Source organism: Nannospalax galili, unplaced genomic scaffold (genome assembly GCF_000622305.1).
Source record: "Nannospalax galili isolate Female #2095 unplaced genomic scaffold, S.galili_v1.0 scaffold42, whole genome shotgun sequence".
Classification (NCBI taxonomy): Eukaryota; Metazoa; Chordata; class Mammalia; order Rodentia; family Spalacidae; genus Nannospalax; species Nannospalax galili.
The window spans coordinates 399,607-422,045 of NW_008348666.1; the positions used below are offsets into that span (position 1 = coordinate 399,607).

The 22,439-nt window shown below is 45.0% G+C and overlaps 1 protein-coding gene across 7 annotated transcripts in view; it reads right to left on the reverse strand.

The window, feature by feature from the left end:
- The window catches only part of Smoc1 (SPARC related modular calcium binding 1), a 180,456-nt gene that overhangs the window by 13,999 nt on the left and 144,018 nt on the right, over nt 1-22,439 (reverse strand). For all 7 annotated transcript variants that reach the window (XM_017801295.1, XM_008845928.3, XM_008845927.3 and 4 more), the window contains exons 8-10: nt 6,109-6,301; nt 5,508-5,590; nt 2,993-3,098 (exon numbers count right to left, since the gene is read on the reverse strand). In XM_017801295.1, coding sequence (XP_017656784.1) covers nt 2,993-3,098; nt 5,508-5,590; nt 6,109-6,301 — 382 coding nt within the window. The remainder of the gene's footprint in view (nt 1-2,992; nt 3,099-5,507; nt 5,591-6,108; nt 6,302-22,439) is intronic.

A 22,439-nucleotide genomic window follows, 5' to 3' on the forward strand; every position in this document is an offset into this window, starting at 1 on the left:
TGCATGTAGATAAGTGCACTCATGTCAAGCAATGCCTGCAGAGGACAGAAGAGGCTGTCAGATCCTCTAGAACTGGAGTTATGGACAGTTATTAGCTGCCATGTGAGTGCTGGGATTCAAACCTGGGTCTTCTGCAAGAACAACCAGTTTTCTTTAACTGCTGAACCATCTCTCCAGCCCCCTTCTCTCCTGTTTCTAAACAACATAAATACAATAGTCCTCCTATTATATATTCCAAGATCCTCGATGCTTGAAACTGCTGATAATAATAGAACTCAAACTACACTGTGATTTTTTTCTTAATAAATATACCTACAAAAAAGTTTAATTTATAAATGAGGAACACATAAATTAAGAAGAAGCAGAAATTAGCAGCAATAACTAATAATAAAATCATTATGACAAAATACTGTAATAAAAGTTACTCCAAACTTATAAATTGTTTATTTCTGGAATTTCCCAATTAATGTTTTTGGAACTGAAATTATGGAAACCAAAGAATAAGGGGGGATACTGTGTGCCATGCCTGGTCTTGCATCAAACAGCAGGTGTTTTACATATTCTGGGCCATTATCACACACAGGCATGTGCTATGAATGCAGCTTTGCAACATGTACCCTTCCCCTCTTCCCAGCATCCCTCTATCTCAGACACTGAGCGGCTGACTACTGTGGGAGGCCTGGAAGCAGCTTTCATCCACAGTCTGTCAAACTCTGTCTCCATCTTTTCATATTTTGTACTGTGCTCCTCTGGAGGGAGCTCTGGCCTGAACTCCCCCAGGTGCAAAGAAACTGAACCATGGCCAGAAACCAGCCTGTGAGCTCTCAGGACTCTGGGATACTAAGAGTAGACACCCAGACAAGCATTTTCAAAGAGCTATAGCCTCCGTATCCTGTTCTTTCCTTTTTAAATTTTTATTTGGTTACATAAGAATACTGACCATAAGATTAGTCCTCAGGACAGGATTATAAGAGCACCATGTGGGACTGTTCACTGTTGGGACAATGAGCTATGGCAGAGCCCTACAACTTATCCACCTCACTTGACTAATTTGATGCCTATTGATTAAAATACCCCTATTTCACAAGATGTAGTGGCAGAAGGCAGAGATAGCAATTCAAAGCTATTCAGGGCTACAAAGCAAGACATTGTCTCAAAGATGAATAAATCAATACCATAAACCCCCATTTCCCTCTCCTCATAGCCCCACAGAACATGTACCATTCTACACTCTGATTCCTCAGGTTTAGCTATTTTCAATACCTTGTAGAAGTGGAATCATAGTTATTCGTCCTTCTAGCTTATTTCACTGAGCATAATGTCCTCAAGTAACAGAATTTCCTTCTTAAGACTGAAAAACTAGTCCGCTATATGCATACACCACATTCCTTTGCCAACTCATCCATCAGTGGCATTTACATGACTACCACATTTTGGCTTTGTGTGCTATAACTTGGATACAACATAAAATTGGGCTTTCAATTGGTCTTTGTCCACCTCAGAATGCAGAACCATTACAGCTGTGCTCATAGTCCTAGACTCCATCCTAAATGCATATCCTATGGCCCTGCCAGTGGCTGTGGCCATGCTTACCCCTTCTACAGGGACTAGAGGCCCAAGCCTATCTGCTTAGTGTCATTCTTTGCCTTAGTGGCAATAGCTCTGCTTCCAGGAAGATGCTAGGGAACGAGCTCCCCTCCTTGGTGAAACTCAGAGGCAGGTTGTCCATCTTTGACATGCCCTGGTACCTCTTCTGCTGCTTTAAGGAGTCTGAATACTCCTCCCCTCCCTTCCTGACCCTCGCTGGCCCCTGCTTTGCCTTCTCTCTGGTTTTATAACCGGAAGTCTTATAGGCCCTTTAGCATTTCTCAGAGGCCCTTGGGACCTAGTTCTGCCTCTTCTACCTCTTCATTATCACTCTCTCCTCCTTTTCCTCTGCTCCTCCTATTCTTTCTATGACTACTTCCCCCACCCCACCATACTGAACTACAGACGTTCATTTCCCTGGAGTCTCAACGTCCTATAACCTTTCCTCCTTCCTGGAATGGCTTTCTTCCTCCTTTTACTGGCCAGATCCTATCCTTCAAAACTCAGTTCAGTTATCATTTTCAAGGGAGCCTCCATAAGTCCACATTGCACTAGTCAACCTCTGCTGGTCTACCTATGACTTAGAATTTACCATATAGTTTTTAAGTATCTGTCTGTGGTCTAGGATCCCCACTAAGCTTCCTTGTTTGAGGACAGGGGCATGCCTCATATTCCTGGAATCTGACATGTTGGATATATTCAAAATGTGCTCAGAGGATGGATGCTACAGATGCATGGATGTATGGATGGATACTACAACCACTGACCCGATGGGCCCAAATCAGTGGACTCCAAAGAGTCTGACTACTAGGGAACATACACATTTTAGCCTTGGGACTACTCCAGCTACTGTATTAACTCCTGAACCAAGTTGGCTTTGGTTATGGGATTATTAGATTCCACTGTCTACAACTCTTTGGGATTCTCATGAGGCCAAAGAGGCATTTGACACATGCCTTCTTAAGGAAGGTAAGTGCTTTGGGGTCCTCCCTGCCCTCCTGGGCTCCAGTCTGCAGCTGCTCTCACCCTTCCTGCCTCTGAAGATTTTTCACTCCAGGGGCTGTAGCTGAATGGTAGAAAGCTTGCTTAGTTAGCATATGCAAAGCCATGGGTTCAATCCCTAGTACTGTAAACAAGACTTTCACTCTTAAAATTCCCCTTTTGAGGAAAGATCTATAAATTTTCAGACAGCCCTGAAAACCAGGTAGCCAAGAGCTAGAGAAAAGCAGATCAAAACTAAGGAGGTTGAGAAGCAGGGAAATTTTTGGTAAAACTGGACTAGGCAGACACTTTCAGGAAAAGAACAGACTTCTAGCCCTTGCCCTCTCTTGAAGCTTCCCTTAGCATCTAAAGAGTCCAAGGCTATACCCTCTCTACTCAGCCTGAATCCTGCTCACACTCTCACCTCCCACCTCCAGTGGGCACTGCTGAGTTAATGGCCTGAACCATGTCTGTGGTGAGGGCATCCAGTAGGCTGGTGATAAATTCCATCTTCTTCCCTTCCGGACAGCCTAAAAAACAAAAGGACATTAGAAAGCTGAACCCAGGTAAGTCATTAAGCAAACAGCTTTCTCAACTAACATCCATCCCCAAACTTCAAGGTCCCTATCCAGTGCCAAATTCACTTTGGAGATGTGTTCACTGCTTAGACCATTTCATAAGCCTCCATTACTCCTCCACTCATAATTCACAGAGGAACATCAGACCAAAAGGCTAATAATGCTTTCAGTTTTCCCCCATTCCACAAATTTCTGCTGAGTACCAATTCAGGTACTATATTAAATACTGGAGAGAAAACAAACAGTGTTCTTTTCCTCATGGAGTCTGAAGTAAGCTGGGCCAGGGTACAGGCACTATGGAATATGACAAATGCTGCTCTGGGGGTCTGTTGTGGTTGGCTTCAGTTGTCAACATGACACACCTGGGAAGATGGAACCTGAGTTGGGGAATTTCCTTTATCGAACTGGCCTCTGGGCATATCTGTGAGGCATGTTCTTGATTGTTCAGTGATGTGGGAGGGCCCAGCCCACTGTGGGTGATGCTATGCCTAGGCAGGTGGTTCTGGGCTGTATAAGAAAGCAGGCTGAGGCACAGGGCAGAGGAGCAGGTCAGTGACCAGTGATCCTCCATGTTTTCTGCTTCTGCTCCTGTCTGCAGGTTCCTGCCCTGAGCTCCTGTCCTGGCTTCCCTCCATGAAAGACTACAAGCTGTAAGGTGAAATAAACCCTTTTCTCCCCACGTTGGTTTTGGTCAGTGGTTTATCACAGAAATAGAGAAGCAAACTAAGACAGGGGATAAGAACCAGGTGTTGAGGAAGCTCAAGGGGAGGGAAGAATTTCCAGGGATCCAACCTGACAAGTAGACCTATCCAAAAACCTCATCTCACTTCCCTGTTCATCCGGCTGAGATGATGACTATGGACTCTCCCATGTAAATGCCCACATGCACCTCTTCTCCTCACTCTACTATTCCAGCCAACTCCCAAGCACAGGTCAGTCTTCTCACAGGTGTGCTTGTTCCACAGAAGCTCGTTGTTGGGGAACCCCCCCACACACCACTGGTGAGAGTCCTATGAACTCATGCTCACCAGCACCAAGTGAGCACTACCACAGCTATAGTGGCCCCTCTATGCAACAGCTAGCTCATTCTCTTCAAACCTCCAGTTCTTGAGTTAAAGATGACTTCTCAGAGTACATGGACTCAACTGGGTTCTTCCTGTCACTCCCACAACAAGCATCTCGCTCTTCTCTTCAGGGAACCTGACCTCACTTTGTATGTGCATGCCTTCCTTTATCTGCCTACGGCCTGTCTCTTCTACTCTGTGGGCCTCACGCCCTTGAGCATTCTATTATACCCTGTGCTTGGCACATGGGAGAATTCCATTTCCCATCTATTGTGGAAGTGGCTAGAAGGTGTCCTGGCCTCCCTGCCTCCACTTGGATGACATAGTGATTTCTATTAGCCTTGCATGGAAAGCGCAGGCTTTCAAAACTCCCTGCTTTCACTTTGGAATCCCAAAGGGTCATGGGAAGATGGCACCTGCTCTCACCAGTACAGACCCAATTTTGTGCCGAATGAAGACCTGTTGAGCACGAATTCACAGGGCTCCCATCTATACAGTGGGGTGGGGGTATTTCCCCAGCAAGGCTCCTCTATGTGGGGGTAGATCTGGGACAGGCACACCTGTGAGAAGGCTTACCTGTATTTGGAGGTTTGCTGGAATAGTTCAATGAGAAGAGGAATTTTTTGTGTGTGTGTCTTTTTGAGACAGGGTCTCCCTGTAGCCCCAGCTGTCCTGGAACTCACTATGTAGACCAGGCTGGCCTTGAACTCACAAAGATCCGCCTGCCTCTGCTTCCCAAGTGCTGGGATTAAAGGCGTGTGCCACCACACCCGGCCCAAGAAGAGGAATTTTTATTTACAGGGAAGAGTCTACAGTTCAAGCACCTTATATTTAGAATTCTTCTTGTGACCCAGAATTCACTATAAATAAGGGAAAATCCAGTCCAGCAACCTTTTTCAAGCTCTGGGCCGCTGTCATTGTGTTTCATGAAACCTCCCCTGCCCCCCCAGTAGATATCCTGTGTCACCAAGGATCATCATATAAGCACTCCATAGGGCAGGGGGCAGACACTGCCCAGACCCCTCAGGTCAGCCCCTCCCTGATCTCTTCACAGCCCTAGAAGCATTGTCCCTGTTCCAGTGGGATGAATAATAACTGTGGAATTCCAAGGACAGAGTTCTAACTCCATGGCCACATTTTAAAGATAAAAAGGCAAGAGCAAGGGAGAGAAGAAATGTGTTCAAGGGCATGGGACTAATTAGGGACAAATCCGCAGACTAGGGTGCAGAGTCCATGGCTCCCGGCTCTGTATTCCTATGCGGCACCTGTCCAGCACTGGCAGGGCAGCATCTCCCACCTGGTAGCTCCCTGTCCTTGAAGGGATCGTCCACCTCTGCACTCTTGGCTCTGGCATCACTCTCACAATTGGGCGTCACATAGCTGGGAAGAGAGAGAGAGAGAGATGTGAGGTTGGGAGGGGCTGGCACCTGAAATCCAGCGATGGTCTGTCACTAAGCCTAGAATCCTCAGGGTGGATGACAAAACATTTCCTCTGCTACTCAGCAGCTACAAGACAATCTGGCATACATGTTCTCATTGAGACGTATTCAGGCATGTCATTTCAACCACTCAAGCATGATAACAATGCCATCTCCAATATGCACACTGGACTTTTTTGAGCTATAGAACCTCATGACTTAGGTGGGAAAAATAGCATTTTCATCAGGAAACTTGGGTTGAGAGAGGTTTAGTAGTTTTTCAAGGTCCACAGCCAGAAAGGGATAGATCTGTGACCAGAATCCAGGTCCCCAGATCTTTCTATCAAAACCATCTTCTTATGAATGGAGACTTCAGTCTCACAAAAGCACAGCAGTGAAAATAAAGGCGGCATAACCAGGGGCTGGTCCCGTTTCCCAGGACACAGCCTGAGGTATAGGAAAAGCTCCACGTAGACTTACCGTGTGGAGGTCCCAGGCAATGGGCGCCCTGTGTCCACTAGGACGCACCAGCAGTAGCCTGTGGACTGGTGGCATTGCACTGGCTTATAGAGCCCACCAGGGGCACACTCGGGGATCACAATGCCCTCACGGGGATTCTGCCGTGCCTCTTCCAGGGCACTCTGCCTCTCCTGGTCACACGAGTGGACTTTCTCTGTAAAAGAAAATGCAGCCTCTGGTGAAAATCATACCTATGACTAGCATTCCCTTCATCTGTCTAGCATCCAGAGTAAATAGCCAGGACCAAGCCTGCCCCCAAGGAACCAGCAGCTTGGCTGATGAATCATGGAAGACAGCCATGTCTCCCATGCTGCCAGAGTGAGGGCCCCAGGGGTTCCCTATGGCCATCTCCATTACCAGGGCTTATCAGCACTCCCATCAAAGAGGTTCTGTTGTGGTAATAAGTCAGCCAGGACTTCAGAGCTCCTTCTCTGAACAGCAGTTTGCTCCAGGTCCAGAATTTCTTCAGTTTTCAGAGTGACCTCTGCTGATGCTCTATCTGTAGCTCCCCGAGAGGTAGGAGCCAGGCTGCCCTGCAAATAGATGCTGGACTCCTGTGTAAGGGGATGCTCCCTGGTCTAGGCACAGCAGGACAGAGCTACAGCCCACCACCCACACGCAGAGTGATGCTCGAAGCAGAAACAAGAGGCAGCCCTGGCTCCTTTCAACCTCTGACACAGCTGGGCAAGGAAAGAAGCTGAATCTATCACACAGAGCTGCTTCCATCAAACGGGAGAGAAAAGAGTCTAGGCAGAAAAGTATCTGCACTCAGCAATCTCTGGAACACATGAACATGTCTCAACAGCTAAACCAAGTCTCTCCAGAGTCAGGCCCAGGCAGAGACGGTAATTAAGGCCCTGTGCCAGGCTTGGCCAATTCACAGGCGCTTCACACCTTCGGGGTCCTTCAACAGAAAATTCTGCCCACTCAACTACCCTGGCTTCTCTTTCTTTTTTTCTGGGGGTGGAGGAGGATTATTATCTTTATATATTTTGTTTCTGTTTTAAGTATTAAAAATATTCCATTTGTTTCCTTATTATAAAGAACATTTTAAAAAGCAAATCTGGACAACTATATTCCTACCATAGTTAAAGCCTCCACCTTCCTTAGATTATTGTCAGGCATATGATCAGTATAACTTCAAGAGGATTAGACCAGAGGTTTGTGATGGTTCTCTCAGCCCCAGTTCGGTAGCTTCATTTTCCTGCCTCATATTTCATGCCATGAAAGAGGTGACAAAGGAACAAAAAAAAAGGAAAACAGCTTTTTACTGGCACCACGCTCGTGTAACAACCTCTGACAGAGGCTTTAAATTAAGACTCTCCAGGCCAATATCTCCAGCCATAAATCAGATGACCACAAGATGCAAGGAGATATAGGAGAAACTGCCCCCACCCCCCCAGGGCAGCAGGAGGAGCCTGACTTCACACCATGAGGGTCCTGAAGCCTGGGGAAATGTGAGCAGAGATGCTGGGTAGGAAGAGGAGCCCTATAGATGGATTTCTGGAAGTTCTTGAAGTCTGCCCAGAAATGTTTACAATCAGTTTCTGTGAGTGCCTACAGAGGGCTAAATAATGAAAATGATGAAGCTCCCAAATCCAGAAAATGGGGAAACAAAGAGGCAAGAGGAAGGGAGAGAGAAGAAATGTGTTCGAGGGCATGGGACTAATTAGGGACAAATCCGCAGACTAGGGTGCAGAGTCCATGGCTCCCGGCTCTGTATTCCTATGCAGCTCTGTATTCCCAAATCCAGAAAATGGGGAAACAAAGAGGCAAGAGAAGGCTAAACACAGCACTTACCACTTTAATTTTTAGTTTTTGAGAATTTCATATATGAGTACTGTCTTTGCATTATTTCTGTCCTTCCCAGTCCCTCACCAACTCCTCCCATGTCCCCCAACTTCTTCTCAATTTCCTGTTCTCTTCTTTGATTATTATTTGTCACAGATACATACATACCTTTATAAATATAAATATATTATATATAGATACATAAATACATTTATAAATACATTATATATAGTTACATATACATGTATAAATATAAATTATATATATACACATATATATATATATCTCAATGAGTCCATTTAGTGGAGTTCATGTATACCTGTGTTTAGGGCTGTTCATCTGGGATTATATAACCTCTCAGAGAGCTAGTCCCTGGGGAAAACTGATTCTCCCTTCCTCAGCAGCCATTGATTGCTGTAGCTCTTCCATCTTGAGGTGGGACCCCGTGACATTCCCCCCATTCACCTTGACATGTTGTTCTAGCTTGTTTCTCCATTGCTGTGACAAAACACTCAGACCACTACCAACTTGGGGAAGAAAGGGTTTGTTTGTCTTATATCTCCCAGGTCACAGTTCATCAGGGAGCCCAAGGTAGGAACTCAGGGCAGGAACCTGGAGACAGGAGCTGGAGCACTGGCACCACCTACAGTGGGCTGGGCCCTTCCACATCACTCAGTAATCAAGAAGATGCCCCACAGACATGGCCACAGGCCAGTCCTATGGAGGCAACTCCCCAGTTGAGGCTCCCTCAACCCAGGTTTGTCAAGTTGGCACTAGAGCTATCCAGCACACATGTCAACCGATTTTTTATTGTGTGGATCTCTTTAGACGATCACACTGTGGCGATGTCATGGATGCAGCTTCCCTATCATATCTAGAATGGATTCAGTAGCAGCAGGTGTCTTGTCCCTCTGGCTCTTACACTTTTTCCACCCCATCTTCCAGAATATTTCCTGAGCTTCAGGTGTAGAAGTTACTTTGTAGAGCTATGTCACTTAGGGCTAGGCTTGTCACAGTCAGTATTCTCTGCCTGTGACCAGTTGGGGAACTTTGTAATAGGACTTGTCCCTTCAATATCAGCCCTCTAAGGAAAATGCAGGAATGACTTATAACAGTTAGGCTGGAGAGATGGTTTAGGGGGTAAAGTGGCTGCCACACAAGCATGAGAACCTCGTTTTATGTCCCTAGGACCCACATAAAAAGCCTTGGGGAGGCAGCTGGATAGACCACTCAATGGTTAAAAGCATAGCGTTCTTGAAGAGGGTCAATATTGGGTGGTTCACAACCACCTGTAACTCCAGTTCCAAGGGGTCCAACACCCTCTTCTGATCGCCTTGGACACTGTACTCACATGCACAAACCCACATATAAGACATACACATATACACATAATTAAAAACAAAGATAAGCCAGGTGTGGTGCCGCACGCCTTTAATCCCAGCACTTGGGAGGCAGAGGCAGGTGGATCTTTGTGAGTTTGAGGCCAGCCTGGTCTACATAGTGAGTTCCAGGACAGCTGGGGCTACAAGGAGACCCTGCCTCAAAAAAAAAACAAAAAAAAAGATAAAAATAAAAAATGTAAAGGCCTGGCAAGGCACCACACCTCTACAACCCTAGGATCTAGGGGTAGAGAAAGATACAGGAAAATCCTTACTGCTTATTGGGGCTCCACATTCAGTGAGAGACCCTGTATAAAAAAGTAAGGTGGAGACTGATCAAGGAAGACAGCCAACCAACTTCAATCCCTTCCTATGCACACATGCACATGCACACATAAGCACATCCATCCCTGCACACACCCACATGAATACAGAGAGAGAGAGAGAGAGAGAGAGAGAGAGAGAGAGAGAAGAAGAAGAAGGAGGAGGAGGAGGAAGAGGAAGAGGAAGAGGAGGAGGAGGAGGGGGAGGGGGAGGAGGAGGAGGAGGATAGCACCAACTATTTGGACAGAGTATGCACAAAAAGAAAAATCTCTTAAAATTGTTTTTACAACAATAAAAGCAAGTATTCTTTGAATAAAATGTGCTGGGCAACAGATGAAGGGCTTTGCCTTCCTAACCTCTTGGTCCACCTGTCCTGGGTACTATCATGATGCCCACTTTGTAGACAAAATGCTGAACTCTGGAGAGAGTGTGAGTTTTTCCAAGTTACTCAGTGGGGAGAGAGGAAGGCAGGGCCTCCAATACAGTCAAGCCTGCCTTGCTAGCCTGTAACCACTTGGTTTTAGAGGAGATCACATTTATTTTTTCAATGAGTTTTTTTTTTTTTTTTTACAGTTATTTTTACAGGCTGGGCACCTGACAGACTCCCCATGATCTGCTGCATTCGAAAGCAAATGTGTTTATACAGAACAGCTACCTTCCAACCAACATGTCCTCTCAACTTAAGCACACTACAAACTTGCACCTCCACGTTTTTGTTTGTCTCAGCACTAAAAACTTAAAACCAAATTTGTAGCTCTATACAGATCTATAAAGTGAATGGCAACAGCGAACATCTATTTGTGTACTCTCCATGTGTTAGACTCGGTACTAGACACTCAAGTTGCATGAACTCAAGCCACACTATTCCCAATCCTCTAAGATAGGTATTAGTACCAGGAATGCAAACTAGCTAAGTAATTTGAGCAACATCCTAGAACTAGGGGGTTAGGAATGTGGCTCAGCTGGCAGAATACTTGCCTAGCATGCATGAAGCCCTAGGTTTGATTCCTAGCACTGCATAAATCGGGCAAGGTGGTGCACACCTGTGATCCCAGAGGCAAGAGGATCAGAATGCCAGTCTGAGATACATGAGACCCTTTCTCAAGAAAAAAAAAAATCATAGAACTAATGGGATCCCTCCCCAGCCCAGCTGAGGTCTTTACCTCTCTGTAGTAACATCTTTCATTATCTTTCATTGCTATAGGTTAATCCAAGTTTTATTCTATCCCATACTTTCCTTTTACTTAGTAGATCATCTATGCAGTACATAATCACAAAACGGTCTCCAGTGATTGTGATTCCCTGTTTCCATGCCCTTGTGTAGGCTGGTCCACATGAACTCTGCCTGGCTTTGACCCACCAAACAGCAGTGTTGGAGATGCTAAGAACCTGCCCAGGCCTTCAGAGGTCTCCCAGCTTCCACTTTCACTTTCAAAAGCTGCCCTGAGATTACCACATAAGGAAATTGGTCTAGCCTCCTGGAGGAGAGGCCACAGAGAGGAAAAGGGAAATAGCTCAGCCCGTAGCCAGACTTGCTCTAGGCATGCCAGACATCATCTTGAATGTTCCATCCCCACTGATCCTCCACCTGGACAAGTCTAGGAGCTAATTCATATACAGCTAGTTAGATAACCACCAGGCCAACCCACAGATATATTAGCAAAAATAAGCTATTTTTCTGGTAAACCAGTAGGTTTGGGGCTGGTTTGCTGCACAAAAATAGATAACAAACATCTAGCTAGACCTGCTCAACTCTGTCAGTTTACACCATAAGTATTTTTGTAGTCTCTGCATGGCCTCAGTCAATCAGCACCTCAGAAGTCATGCAAATGCTAAGTAGTAAGTCCTAAGGAGTATGAACTCAGTCCATATCTGATGACCCAGAAGACAGCCCATCCATAGGGCCACTGCCACCTTCTGCCCTAGTCAGTCACCTTCCAAATGAACCTTAAAATCCATCTCTATCAATTTTCTCAGAAGTCACCTTCCGTAATACAAGACAGTATTGATTTCAAGGGTCTTTTTACTGCCGTCAACTCAGAGAGGAAGAAGCTCTGCCAGAGTGGGTGCACCTTGCTCTAAAAAAAACTTCACTGCTGCTCAGGAACATTTGGGAAAAGAAGTCAAGATGGAAAGGTATGAGCTGGAACTATGAGAATGAGCTAGGATTACCTGGAAGACATAACCTGCAGCAGAGGAGAAGAGAGAATCAGGGCTGCTCAGGGGGGCCTGGGATGAGCACACATACTTACACACTTCCATACATTCCCTCAGAATCCTGCCGCAGAGGTGGAACATGAAAAAAGTGAGAGCTCAGTCACTCTCCACTTGGTAATGAGTATGTAAAGCCTCACTCACAGATCTCTACCTCAAAGAGGAAACACAAAGCATCCCATAGAAGGAACGAGACCAAGTACCAACCTTGCTATCAGAAAATACACATGGCCCAGGGGGGTGAGTGTAGACCCAGAGTGGAGCAGGAGTGGGCAGGGCTGGAGACAGGGCTGGAAAGGCCAGGTTAAACCAGACAAGCATAAACCTTGTCTGCAGGCCAGGGCCTGGGTCTTTATGTGTCCGCCAAGATGGGATCAGCATAGAAAACAGCTCTGTCTGTTAGGGCTGGTCCATGTCTTTGTGCCACACGATTACCCATGGTAATTAGAAGCAAAAGAAAGCATGGATAACCTAAATTTTCAGCTAATCCCCAATCTTCCTTGAAGCCCAGAGTTTATCCTTTCTCCTAAGACTCTCCTCTTTCATCATCTTTTTCTCTTTATATATATAAGTGAAAATAGCCAACAAACATAAACAAGATTTGGGCTCATCTTCCTTTCTGGTTATTGACTCTAGAGCAGAGAGTGCCAGGGGAAGGAACAGAGAGAAAAGATGAGGTTCCTGGGAAGTCCACACCTAAATGCCTTTTGAAAGTGGAGTCAGCTGTCACTTGGTGGGGCTGACCTGACTGTGAGCTCTGTGGAAAAAGAAAATGGGAGTCTCATGATGGGAGATACAGATGGAGAGAGAAGGCAGATGGTCAAAAAAGAACTGCATCAATCACGGTTCTCCAGAGAAAGATAACTAGTAGGGGGTACACACACACACACACACACACACACACACACACACACACACACACAGAATCTTGACAGTTTGAGGATTTTAAAGACAGATTTCTTGAAGCCAAATGGAAAAGAATAACATCCTTACACCATACCACGAAGATTTTAACACATTTCACACTAACGCAAGATGCTCAGATTTAAAGGAGAGGGTGTTAAGTACACACAATGTCCTTCGATGAGCAAATGTTAAGGAATAGGCTCATGATTTGGGGAGATGGCACGTCTGAAATAGGTAGGTAAGTCAGTCAGATGGAAATATAGGTAAGAGTGACAAGGTGGTCTTGAGTCCAAAATCAACAGGTGAACTCCACAGTCATAGAACATGCAAGCAGGATTTCTACGTTAGATTCCAGTTAGAATTGCTTCTTCTTCAGGAAACACCCAGTCTTAGCTCTTAAGTCCTTGAGCTGATTGAATGAGGCCAACCCACATTGTGCAGGGTAATCTGCTCTAACTCAAACCAACTGTGGATGCTCACCACATCACAGCAATGGCTAGATGGCACTTGACCAAGTAACAGGGCCAGGTTGCCCAGCCAAACGGACACACTGAACAGGCCATCATAAGGACTAGAGGGAAGACAAGTACAAGGACAATTCCCAGCCTTACAGAGAACCATACACAAAAGAACCGAGGAGCCATGAGCCAGGCGTGGTAGTACACATCTGCAATCCCAGCACTCGGGTACTGAGGAAGAAGGATTACAAGTTTGAAGCCAGGCTAGACTACATAATGAAATCCTGCCCAAAAGCTACAAAGAAAAACTGTGGGTTGGGCAGATGCCTTGGCCAAGGACGCAGTCTCTCCAGAAAAATGTGCAGGGGTTCCTTAGGGGCTACTTTGGCCACCCTAACTTAAGAGTTGTTTCAATGCAATAAACATTGAAAAGACAGTGGGGCACCAACAGGGCTTTGGGCAATTTCCTGAGCAAGGAGAGGACCTAAGGCAGGATTCTGGGTGATAAATGAGACTAGCACTTAGGAGAAGGGTAAAAAGAAGGTCTGGAGCTTTGGTAGACTCCGGCTATTAAATCGGTATGTACCTTAGGACACCATATTAGGCCCTGAAGAGACCAAGAAAATTCTGAGGATTCTGTGAGCAATCAAAAAAAATTAGCATGAGATGTCAACCTATTCTCCTGCAAAGTGTTTCTTCATCCCTGAAGCTTTCTCTGAGGGAATAACCTCTGTGAGCCTCTGTGCCCCTCACCCTTGGTACCATGACCCCACCAACTATAAGCTCCTAAGGGTTAGGCTCTGTTATATCCATCCTGCCCATCACTTCACCACCCCCAGGGTTAGATCCTTACTCAAAGAACTATGGACTCTTAGAGGGGAGGAATCCATGAAGAATATTCAGTCCAAGAATTTTGTCCTCCAGAGATAGGGCTACCTCTGTGGAATAAATGCCAGACCGTGGGTGTAAGACTACAGGGCCTGGGAAAAGAACTTCAGCCCCCGACTCATTCTGGGAAATGCTACACTCAACACTAAGCCCATCAAGACTGCATTTTCCTGGCGAAGGCAGGGATCCAGCCTGAAAGATGAGAGGAGCTCACTTTTATTTCATTGCAAAAGGAATCATCCTGCCAGGCCAAGAATATGAAGGAAAACACTGGCCTTGTGTTGCCCACAGTGGCCCTGAAACTTCTTCAAATACCTACCACCCATCCTGCCTCTTATCAAAAATGAATGAAATGCTGAGTGATAACCCACAATAACAAGCCGTACATTTAAAACAATCGTTCTAAATCACAACATGAAATTCCAGAGGCGTAAGGAATGGTGTGGCTCCTGCCACAGGATTCTCTAGATCTGAGAAAAGACATGGGTGTGTGGCGCTGGGACCATTCCAGAACTGCCGGGTGCTGAGAATTTGGTGGAGAGGGACTGTAAGAGAGGATGGGAAGGGTAGAGTCAGGTTTTAAGGAGCTGACTTTAACTGTTGGGAAGGGCTAGCCCAGGGACTGGAGATGTGTTACTGAGGGGAAGACCCTGCTGGAGTCATGATCACTGGGAATGATTTATGGTACATCACTGAGCAGCCCTTTCTGTTTATTTAGCCACATGAGGGTTTAGCACCTACGGTTTCAAGCCAACTATGTGAATAGGTTATTTTCCTAACTTGTGGACTTTGCATTTTTTCACAGAAGGGGCTGAGTGGCCCCCAGAGGATCATTTTTCCAAGCACCATTTGCTGAGCTGGCCCTGCCCTCTTACTATGGGCTTTCCATCAACCCATCAGTGAGGGCCACTTGGCCAGGGGCAATTCCCAGCTCTCTACATTCACGTGACTCGGAGTTATCTATGTGGCTTCAAGGACCACATAAAGGAGGAGGGTTCACAGAATCACTGCTCCAAGCTCCCATCAGAAGAGAGGGCAGACAATGGGGTAAGAAAAGGAAAAGCCCAGAAGAGATGTCCTGCTGGAACAGGGAAAAATCAAAAAGTCACTGGCTAATAAAATAAAGTCAGTCTCTGAACTTGTACTCGGGTCTGTATCAGGTAGAGGTAGGGTGAGGAAATTAGAAACAGAATCTGCACAAATTTAAATTGTCACCTCTTCTACTGCAATGGGTTTCCTTGTCTCTAAGCTAAAAAAAAAAAAAAAAAAATCCCTTTTCTCTGCATGACCTGCAACAAAAGGAAGTGAAAAAAATAGCATCATCCCCCAGTCATTCTCCGGGAGGGACTCTGGAGGAGGCACCCATCTGATGAGCCAACTGGCCAAGACACAGGTCATCTTCAGCTCCAGATGGAGAAGTGCGGATAGTGTAAAATCTTGGCTGAAGGGCTGTTTCCCAAAGCTAGAAAGTAGTTAGGGCATCCAGACAGAATGTTCCAGGAGCTGCAGTCAGGGTTGAGGAGACCTGGCTTGCTTATCCCAGCTGAAGCAGTAAGTGCCCATCACTCCAAACCCTATGTGCTCCACCCAGAGGACTGGCATATTGGAAGACTTCATACATGTCAAAAGCAATCAGATAGAGTTTATATAGCACAGTCAAGAGCATGTACTTTGGAGTCAATGGACCAGGTTCTCAACTTACCTCTGTGATCCTAACCTTTGAGTTCTCCAAGTCCCAGGTTCCTTACTTATAAAAGCAGAGTACCCCATCTATGCCCCACGAAATGTTTATGAAGGTAAGATGTAATAATACACAGGGCCTTAGAATGAAACTCAGTAATAAAGTACTTGCCTAGCATGCTCAAGGCCTTGGGTTAGAGATCTAACACCAGAAAAATAAAAATAAATAAATGTAAAATATTGAATCTGATGCTACAGTAAGGTGATAAATGGTTATTATAATTAACTGGTCTAAGGTGGCAGTATCCTGGTCAGTTATATGTGGAGTAAATCTGGTCTTCCTGATCTGTCCCTGTGAGCAACTTGGCTCCTCAATTGGCCTGCAGTAGCTGATCAAGGGCCTGGTAAAAGAAGCAGTCTGCCCTGGCACAGACAATAAAGGGCTACATAGTCTTCAGGGGACGTTTTATGTATCCATATCTACCTACACCTACTATATATAGCTGTTATAGATCTCCAAGAGTTGACCTGCTTTTTTAAAAATTTACCATATGACTTTTATCATTACCTTGGGATTTTAAATTTTTTAATGAATTTTTGTGTATTTCATACAAAAAATCATCTTTAGACCTCCTTTCCCCTTCCCCTTTGGCACCCTCCCATAGCACCGCCCCCCACCCCACACTGGAGTTCATACATTCTGTCATTTGCTGTAAAGCCTATTATGTAAAGTTAGTGTCCCCAGACATCCCTCAGTGCAAGTTCATCCACCAGGGTTTAGTCAGCCTATTTGGTGTCTCTCCCTTCAAGAAGATCGGTTCTTCCTCATCCAGCAGCTGTCAGCTGGAGTTGGCCTGCTTTTTATAATCACTATGCCAGAATTTCAAAACAACATCAGTGACAAAATTGTCATCCTTACTATGGTGGGCTGCCTCACTGTTCCCTTCCTTTGGTACGCCACTGCCAATGGTCAGCTCCTTTCTTAGTTGCTCCCTGTGTTGCTCCCCTCCCCCTCAGAAGCCTTGGCATATCACAGCTGTTGATGGACCTAGAGTCCTGGACAAGCCCTCAGGTAGCTAGGCTCTCATTTTCTCATTGAAATTTAAGTGATGCTACCGGATGCTTCCCAGGTGCTTCTCACCCTAATGGCCCTCACTTACTCTGACAGTTAGACAGGAGCAGATGTGCCTTCCCATGACCCAAGGGCCTGATTCAAACTTAGCATCCCAAGTCCCAGTAGAAGCTGATAACCGGGAGGGGGCTGAGCTGAGAGCAAGACTGTTTAGTGCTTTCAGTTTTCCCCCCATGGACCATACCTAACCTGCTGTGTCTCCAAAGTCCCATTTCTAGGCAGAACTAGCAGCCCACATTCCCAGTGATGGCTGAGGGCACCTTTCCATGGGAGTACTTGCAGTTCGTGCTGTAAATACAGTGTGCTGCTAGGATGAAGCATCATGAGTGAGGAGGAGTAAAGGGAAATTACAAGCCAACCAGCCTGTGTAAATAGATTCTCTGCAGAACCTAAAATGGCCATGCATGGCTCACCGTGGTCTGAAGTGGTAAACACCCCACTTCCCACACAGATGCTGAGTTCCTAAGAAGGGAGAGCTAAATTCCACAGAGGATGCTTTCTCTGGAGTGGATTGCCCCAACTTAGCACATGAGCATTTTTCTTCTCAGCTTTCCCTTCAAAGCACCACTGACTCACATCCACCGAAGTTCTAGAAAAGTCCCCATCTCTGTTGACTCATGCCACAAAGCCAAGAGATAGAGCTCTTCCTCCAAAAGGACTAAGACATTTTTCACAATAGCTTTGCAAGACAAATACTGAGAAATAGTTATCTGTCTTCTTTTCTAGTTTTTCTTGGTAACTCCGTTGACCTTGATCTGATAGATTCTGTATTGTAAGGACCAAGAGATAGAAAATTAAGATTCTAGGGGCTAGAGAGATGGCTCAGTGGTGAAGAACACTGGTTGTTCTTGCAGAAGACCTGGGTTCGAATCCCAGCACCCACATGACAGCTAACAACTGTCCGTAACTCCAGTTACAGGGGATCCAAAGGCCTCTTCTGTCCTCTGCAGGCATTGCACAACACGGGTGCACTTACCTACATGCAGGCCATAGACTTATACATACAAAGTAAAAATAATAAATAAAATATTTTTTAAAAAAAGAAAATTAAGATTCGAGCAACAGAAGAAGAAAGAATATAGACAAAGGGAAAGATGAAAGTTCTTTTAGTTTCTCAAAATTAGGTATAACTTTACTCCTTCCTCTCCCAGTATTAATATTGCATGTGAATTAATACGATGCATATCCTGACTACTTGCAAAGTTATTTTACAAACACAGAACGAAGACTGAGGTTAAATAAAGAATCATCACTGACTTTCAGAAAATTGGAATAAGTCACTTATGATACCTAAGCAAGATCTTGGTTTCAGCTTTTTAGCAACTAAGGACAAAAGAAAAGTACTGGGATATTTGCTATCGAACATCAAGTGGCATATAAACTCGCTTCTAGAAACAAAATGTTTGCAGATGGAGGGAGTACCAGAGGCTAAATCACGTGGCCACATGTCTTCCATCCCACCACTACAAGCAGACCATGCAGTAAAGGAGCAAAACAACCAAGAAAGCTGATTTTCAAGCAGGTAAAACTGAGCTGTCGAACCAGCCTCTCTGGGGCCTCCAGCAAAGACCACCACATCTCTCAGCAAACGGAAAAACAGAGAAAGGACAAAGCTTTTGTTGCCATGGAAAAAACCCTGGGAAGGATCATCTGGTTTCATCCTCATCTCAATTCTATTGCCCATGATTGACCAAGGCACCTACAGAGCTCAATGGGCAGCTACCCAGAAAGCCAGTTATAGAAATAAGTATCTAGGGTTTGTTTTCATATAGATATTTTAAACGCACACAAGCCCAGACCCGCCCCAGCTGCTAACGTTAGTGGATTACTCATTCTTCCTTCCAATCACGTCATGTGCGAGATTCCAGGTGGCTGTGGGGTATTTGCTTACAATGGCTACTGCTGGTTTCCTTGCAAGCTGTTTATTTTTCCAGCCTCAGGTCATTACATCAGCCCACGGTTTCTAGTTGGGCAAAGAGTATAGGCTTGAGGGGGTGGGGATCTAACCAGGGGGTGTTGCCTCAGTGACCCCAAGTCCCAGTCATAGCAGCTATCCCAGCAGAAACATCCTGGATGTGGTGAGGGTAGAACTATCTCAGTTGTGACCAATGGGCCAGAAGTGGGCCTAGAAGAGCACATTCTCCACAAGCAAGAAAGGGCAGGAATACCATCAACAGCTTCCCTGTAACATGAGCATGGAAGCTTGGGCAAACACAGACACTCATACAAGAGGGAATGGGAGTCTCGTTTATTGCAAAACTTAAATGCATTTCCACTTGAGTTCCTGCTGATGGCTCTGTCTCTGGGGAACAGTGACCATGAGCTGTGTCATTCACAGAAGGAAGCTTTGCTGGTCACAGAGGCAAGGGAGGAAAGGCATCATGCTTTTGGATTTAACTCACTGGGCCAAGTTCTAGGGCCTTCTTGACGCCCCTGGTTGGATTATGAAAGAGTTAAGTAGAAAAGACAAGGAGAAAGGAAAAGAAAAGATATGACTGCAGACACAGAACTAGAGCATATCGGAGACAGTCTACGCTTCTAGGGCAGAGGGAAATGTGTCGTGGCCTTGGGAGCATTGCCATGGAGCACAAAGAGAAGACTGGCCACATCCGCGGCCCTGTTTCCTGAGAGACTGGACTTTCTCAGAAGTGGAAGCACAGTATGTTGTCATATAGAAACAAAAAGACATATAAATCATAAAGAGACAAAAAGACTTACAGAGTATCTGCATACAGTCAGCTTAGAAGTAAAGGGATGAGATGAAGGATTAGATGAGGTCTAATTCTTATGATTTATTTTATCTCTTTATCCTCTTTCTATAAATGTAGAGGTTTAAGCATATTTTCAACACGAAGTATTTTAAGAAATGCCATGATAGCTAACCCTGGATTTAAAAAAATAAAATAAAAAACTCAACAGGAGTTCATATTTCCTCTAAAAGGCAGCAGAGGCTTTGGCCAACACCCATCTAGGACATGTTGCTCTTAAATTCTGGGGTGTTAGCTGAGTAGGAACATCATCTTCCCAAATGAAAAAATAATTCCTGGAGCCATGGAAGGCTGTGGAAGAGAGGTGTGAGGGAGGTGAGTGTGGAAGAGAGGAAAGGCAAATCTGTGGGTGCCTAACCTGCCAAGGACCCAAAAGGCAACACCAGCCATCATGAACACATGGCCATGCCTTACAAACAAGGGCAAAACCTCCAGAAGAGGAGAGGGAGACTGGATACATCTGCAAGCCTGTGTGTCATGTTATTGCACAACTTCAGGCGCCCAGTGGAACCTTTCCAACATCAACAGTCCCCAGGCCAGAAAACAAACCTGGCGTCACAGGGTCTGAGTGTGAAAAAGGGATGTTTGGGGTATACAAGAAACTGAAATAGCTTCTTTTTTTTTTTTGCCTCTAAAAGAAGATTGAGAAGATGGTCTCCTACCCAAGTATACTTCACAGAGACTGACTCCAGCCTCCCCATGCATGTGGCTGGAGTTTACCTGAACCCGGAATCTTCTATCAAACTCCAATAGAAAATGATCTCAGGTATTTAACTCTGAGGCCCCAATCCTCATGAAAGCCAATGGTCCAGACACGAGTTCTCATCGAAGTATGTCCAACTCCACATTAACCAAATGAGCAAACATGTGAGAAGGGGCTAGCACAAAGCATAAAAGCGCTCTGTCATACCAGCATTGCTCTGTTTGGTTTTGAAATCATTTATGGTAAACCTACTATGTGCCCAGAATTATATGTCTGAAGTTGACATATAATACCAAAAAATACTGCAGGGTACTCCCTTTGTTCTGCATAAAAGGAAAACAAGACTCAGGGAAGCTGACTGGCCCTCCCAGGCTCACCACACCTCCCAGAGAAGCTAGCCTTAGAAGCCAGGTCTACAGGCTTATCTGATTCCAAAGTCCATGTTTTGACGTATATGGTTTCTGTGAAAAGCTTCCCTACCCCACTGTCCAAAACTTATACCTCAGGATGCTTGGTTGGCAACTAAGTGTGAGAGCCTGCACTGAAACATGATGGTAATGTGAGAATGGTTCCTATGGGGACCAATGGATGATGAAGAGCTTTGTAAGCTGCCCCAGGAATCCCTATACTGATGCAGGCTTACCTGGCACATTACAAAGCATCTCAGGACCACAGCTTCCACTACTGCTTGTCTATGAAGTGGCCAAAAAACTTGAGTGAGACAACCCATGCATATATTCACATTCAAATGCCCTATTCAATCACATACACGAGGGGCCAGCAAACTTTCTTTGTAAAAGATCATAAAGTAAATATGGCTTTACAGTTCACACAGGCTCTGCCACAGCTATTCAAGACTATTTTCATGGATGAAAATGGCTGCAAAAACATACAGATAAATGAGTGTTGCTGTGTTCTAATAAAACTTTATTTGCAAAAATAACCAGGTGGCCACTTGCTACTCTTGCATATACTCTTGTGCAAGTATATGACATGATTACATCAATAAGATTGACAAGTACTCAATCAGTATAGCCAGTTGCTCGTGACACCAAATATTCCAGACTCTAAAGAGCTTACTAAGACACCAAGGCCTAAAACTTTTCCTTGATCTGCTTCTTCTAGGAAATTGTTAAATTTCCTGCAACTATTCTGTCCTATACACTAACCTTATAAGCACAGCTGGGGTCAATCGGGGAAAATAAAGGTGGCTGGGTCACTCCAACAAGACAAAGGTGATTATACCTGCCTGGAAACTGTTTCTTAATATGACCCTGTGCTCAGGCAGTAGAAAGCTGCATAAGCGAGGACGGGTGGAAAGCAGAATGTGACACTAGCACGTTATCACACTCTGAGACTATAAGTTAGAAAGACAAGTCCAGCTACTTAATAGCTATGGCCCAGGGTAAGTTATCCCCCACCCCTCCCTCACTTTCTCCCTTCCTCCTTCTCTCCCTCTAACTTTTCATCTATAGGACAATAGTTATCTGATAGGGTTAAGGGGAAATGAGCTCAAATGAGATAACAAATGTGAAGTTCTACAAGTCATGACAAGATTACCTGCTGTGACAATGTTACTCTGATTTTACTGATAATAGAATGCTGATCTTCCCTCCTCCATCTTTCCCAAAGCAACAGATGCACCGCTATATTCCATAACAAATAACACAGGAAGACATTAATGCCATTGTATTCACAGAATTTATTATCTAGGTAGAGAAATTAGCCACAGGTTAGTAGATAATAAATTCATGGAAGTGCTTGTTAAGTGAGCATTTCATGCAAGAAGTACTTTATAACCTGCAGAGGACAGACTTCTATTTACTTGGTCAGAGGATAAAAATTCTCTCACTGGAAATTTACAGACTTCTCACGTCCTACAGACTAGGAAGAGTATTTGAAATGTTACTTCTAGCAAAAGGTGCTACACATGTGCCAAACCCACTTCTTTGACTTATTCTAGTTCAACAGTGAAGATGGAGAAGAGGTCCCTAGAAAAAGCTTGTCTGATAGATAACATCAAATTCTTTCCTGAATGAAGAATTACCA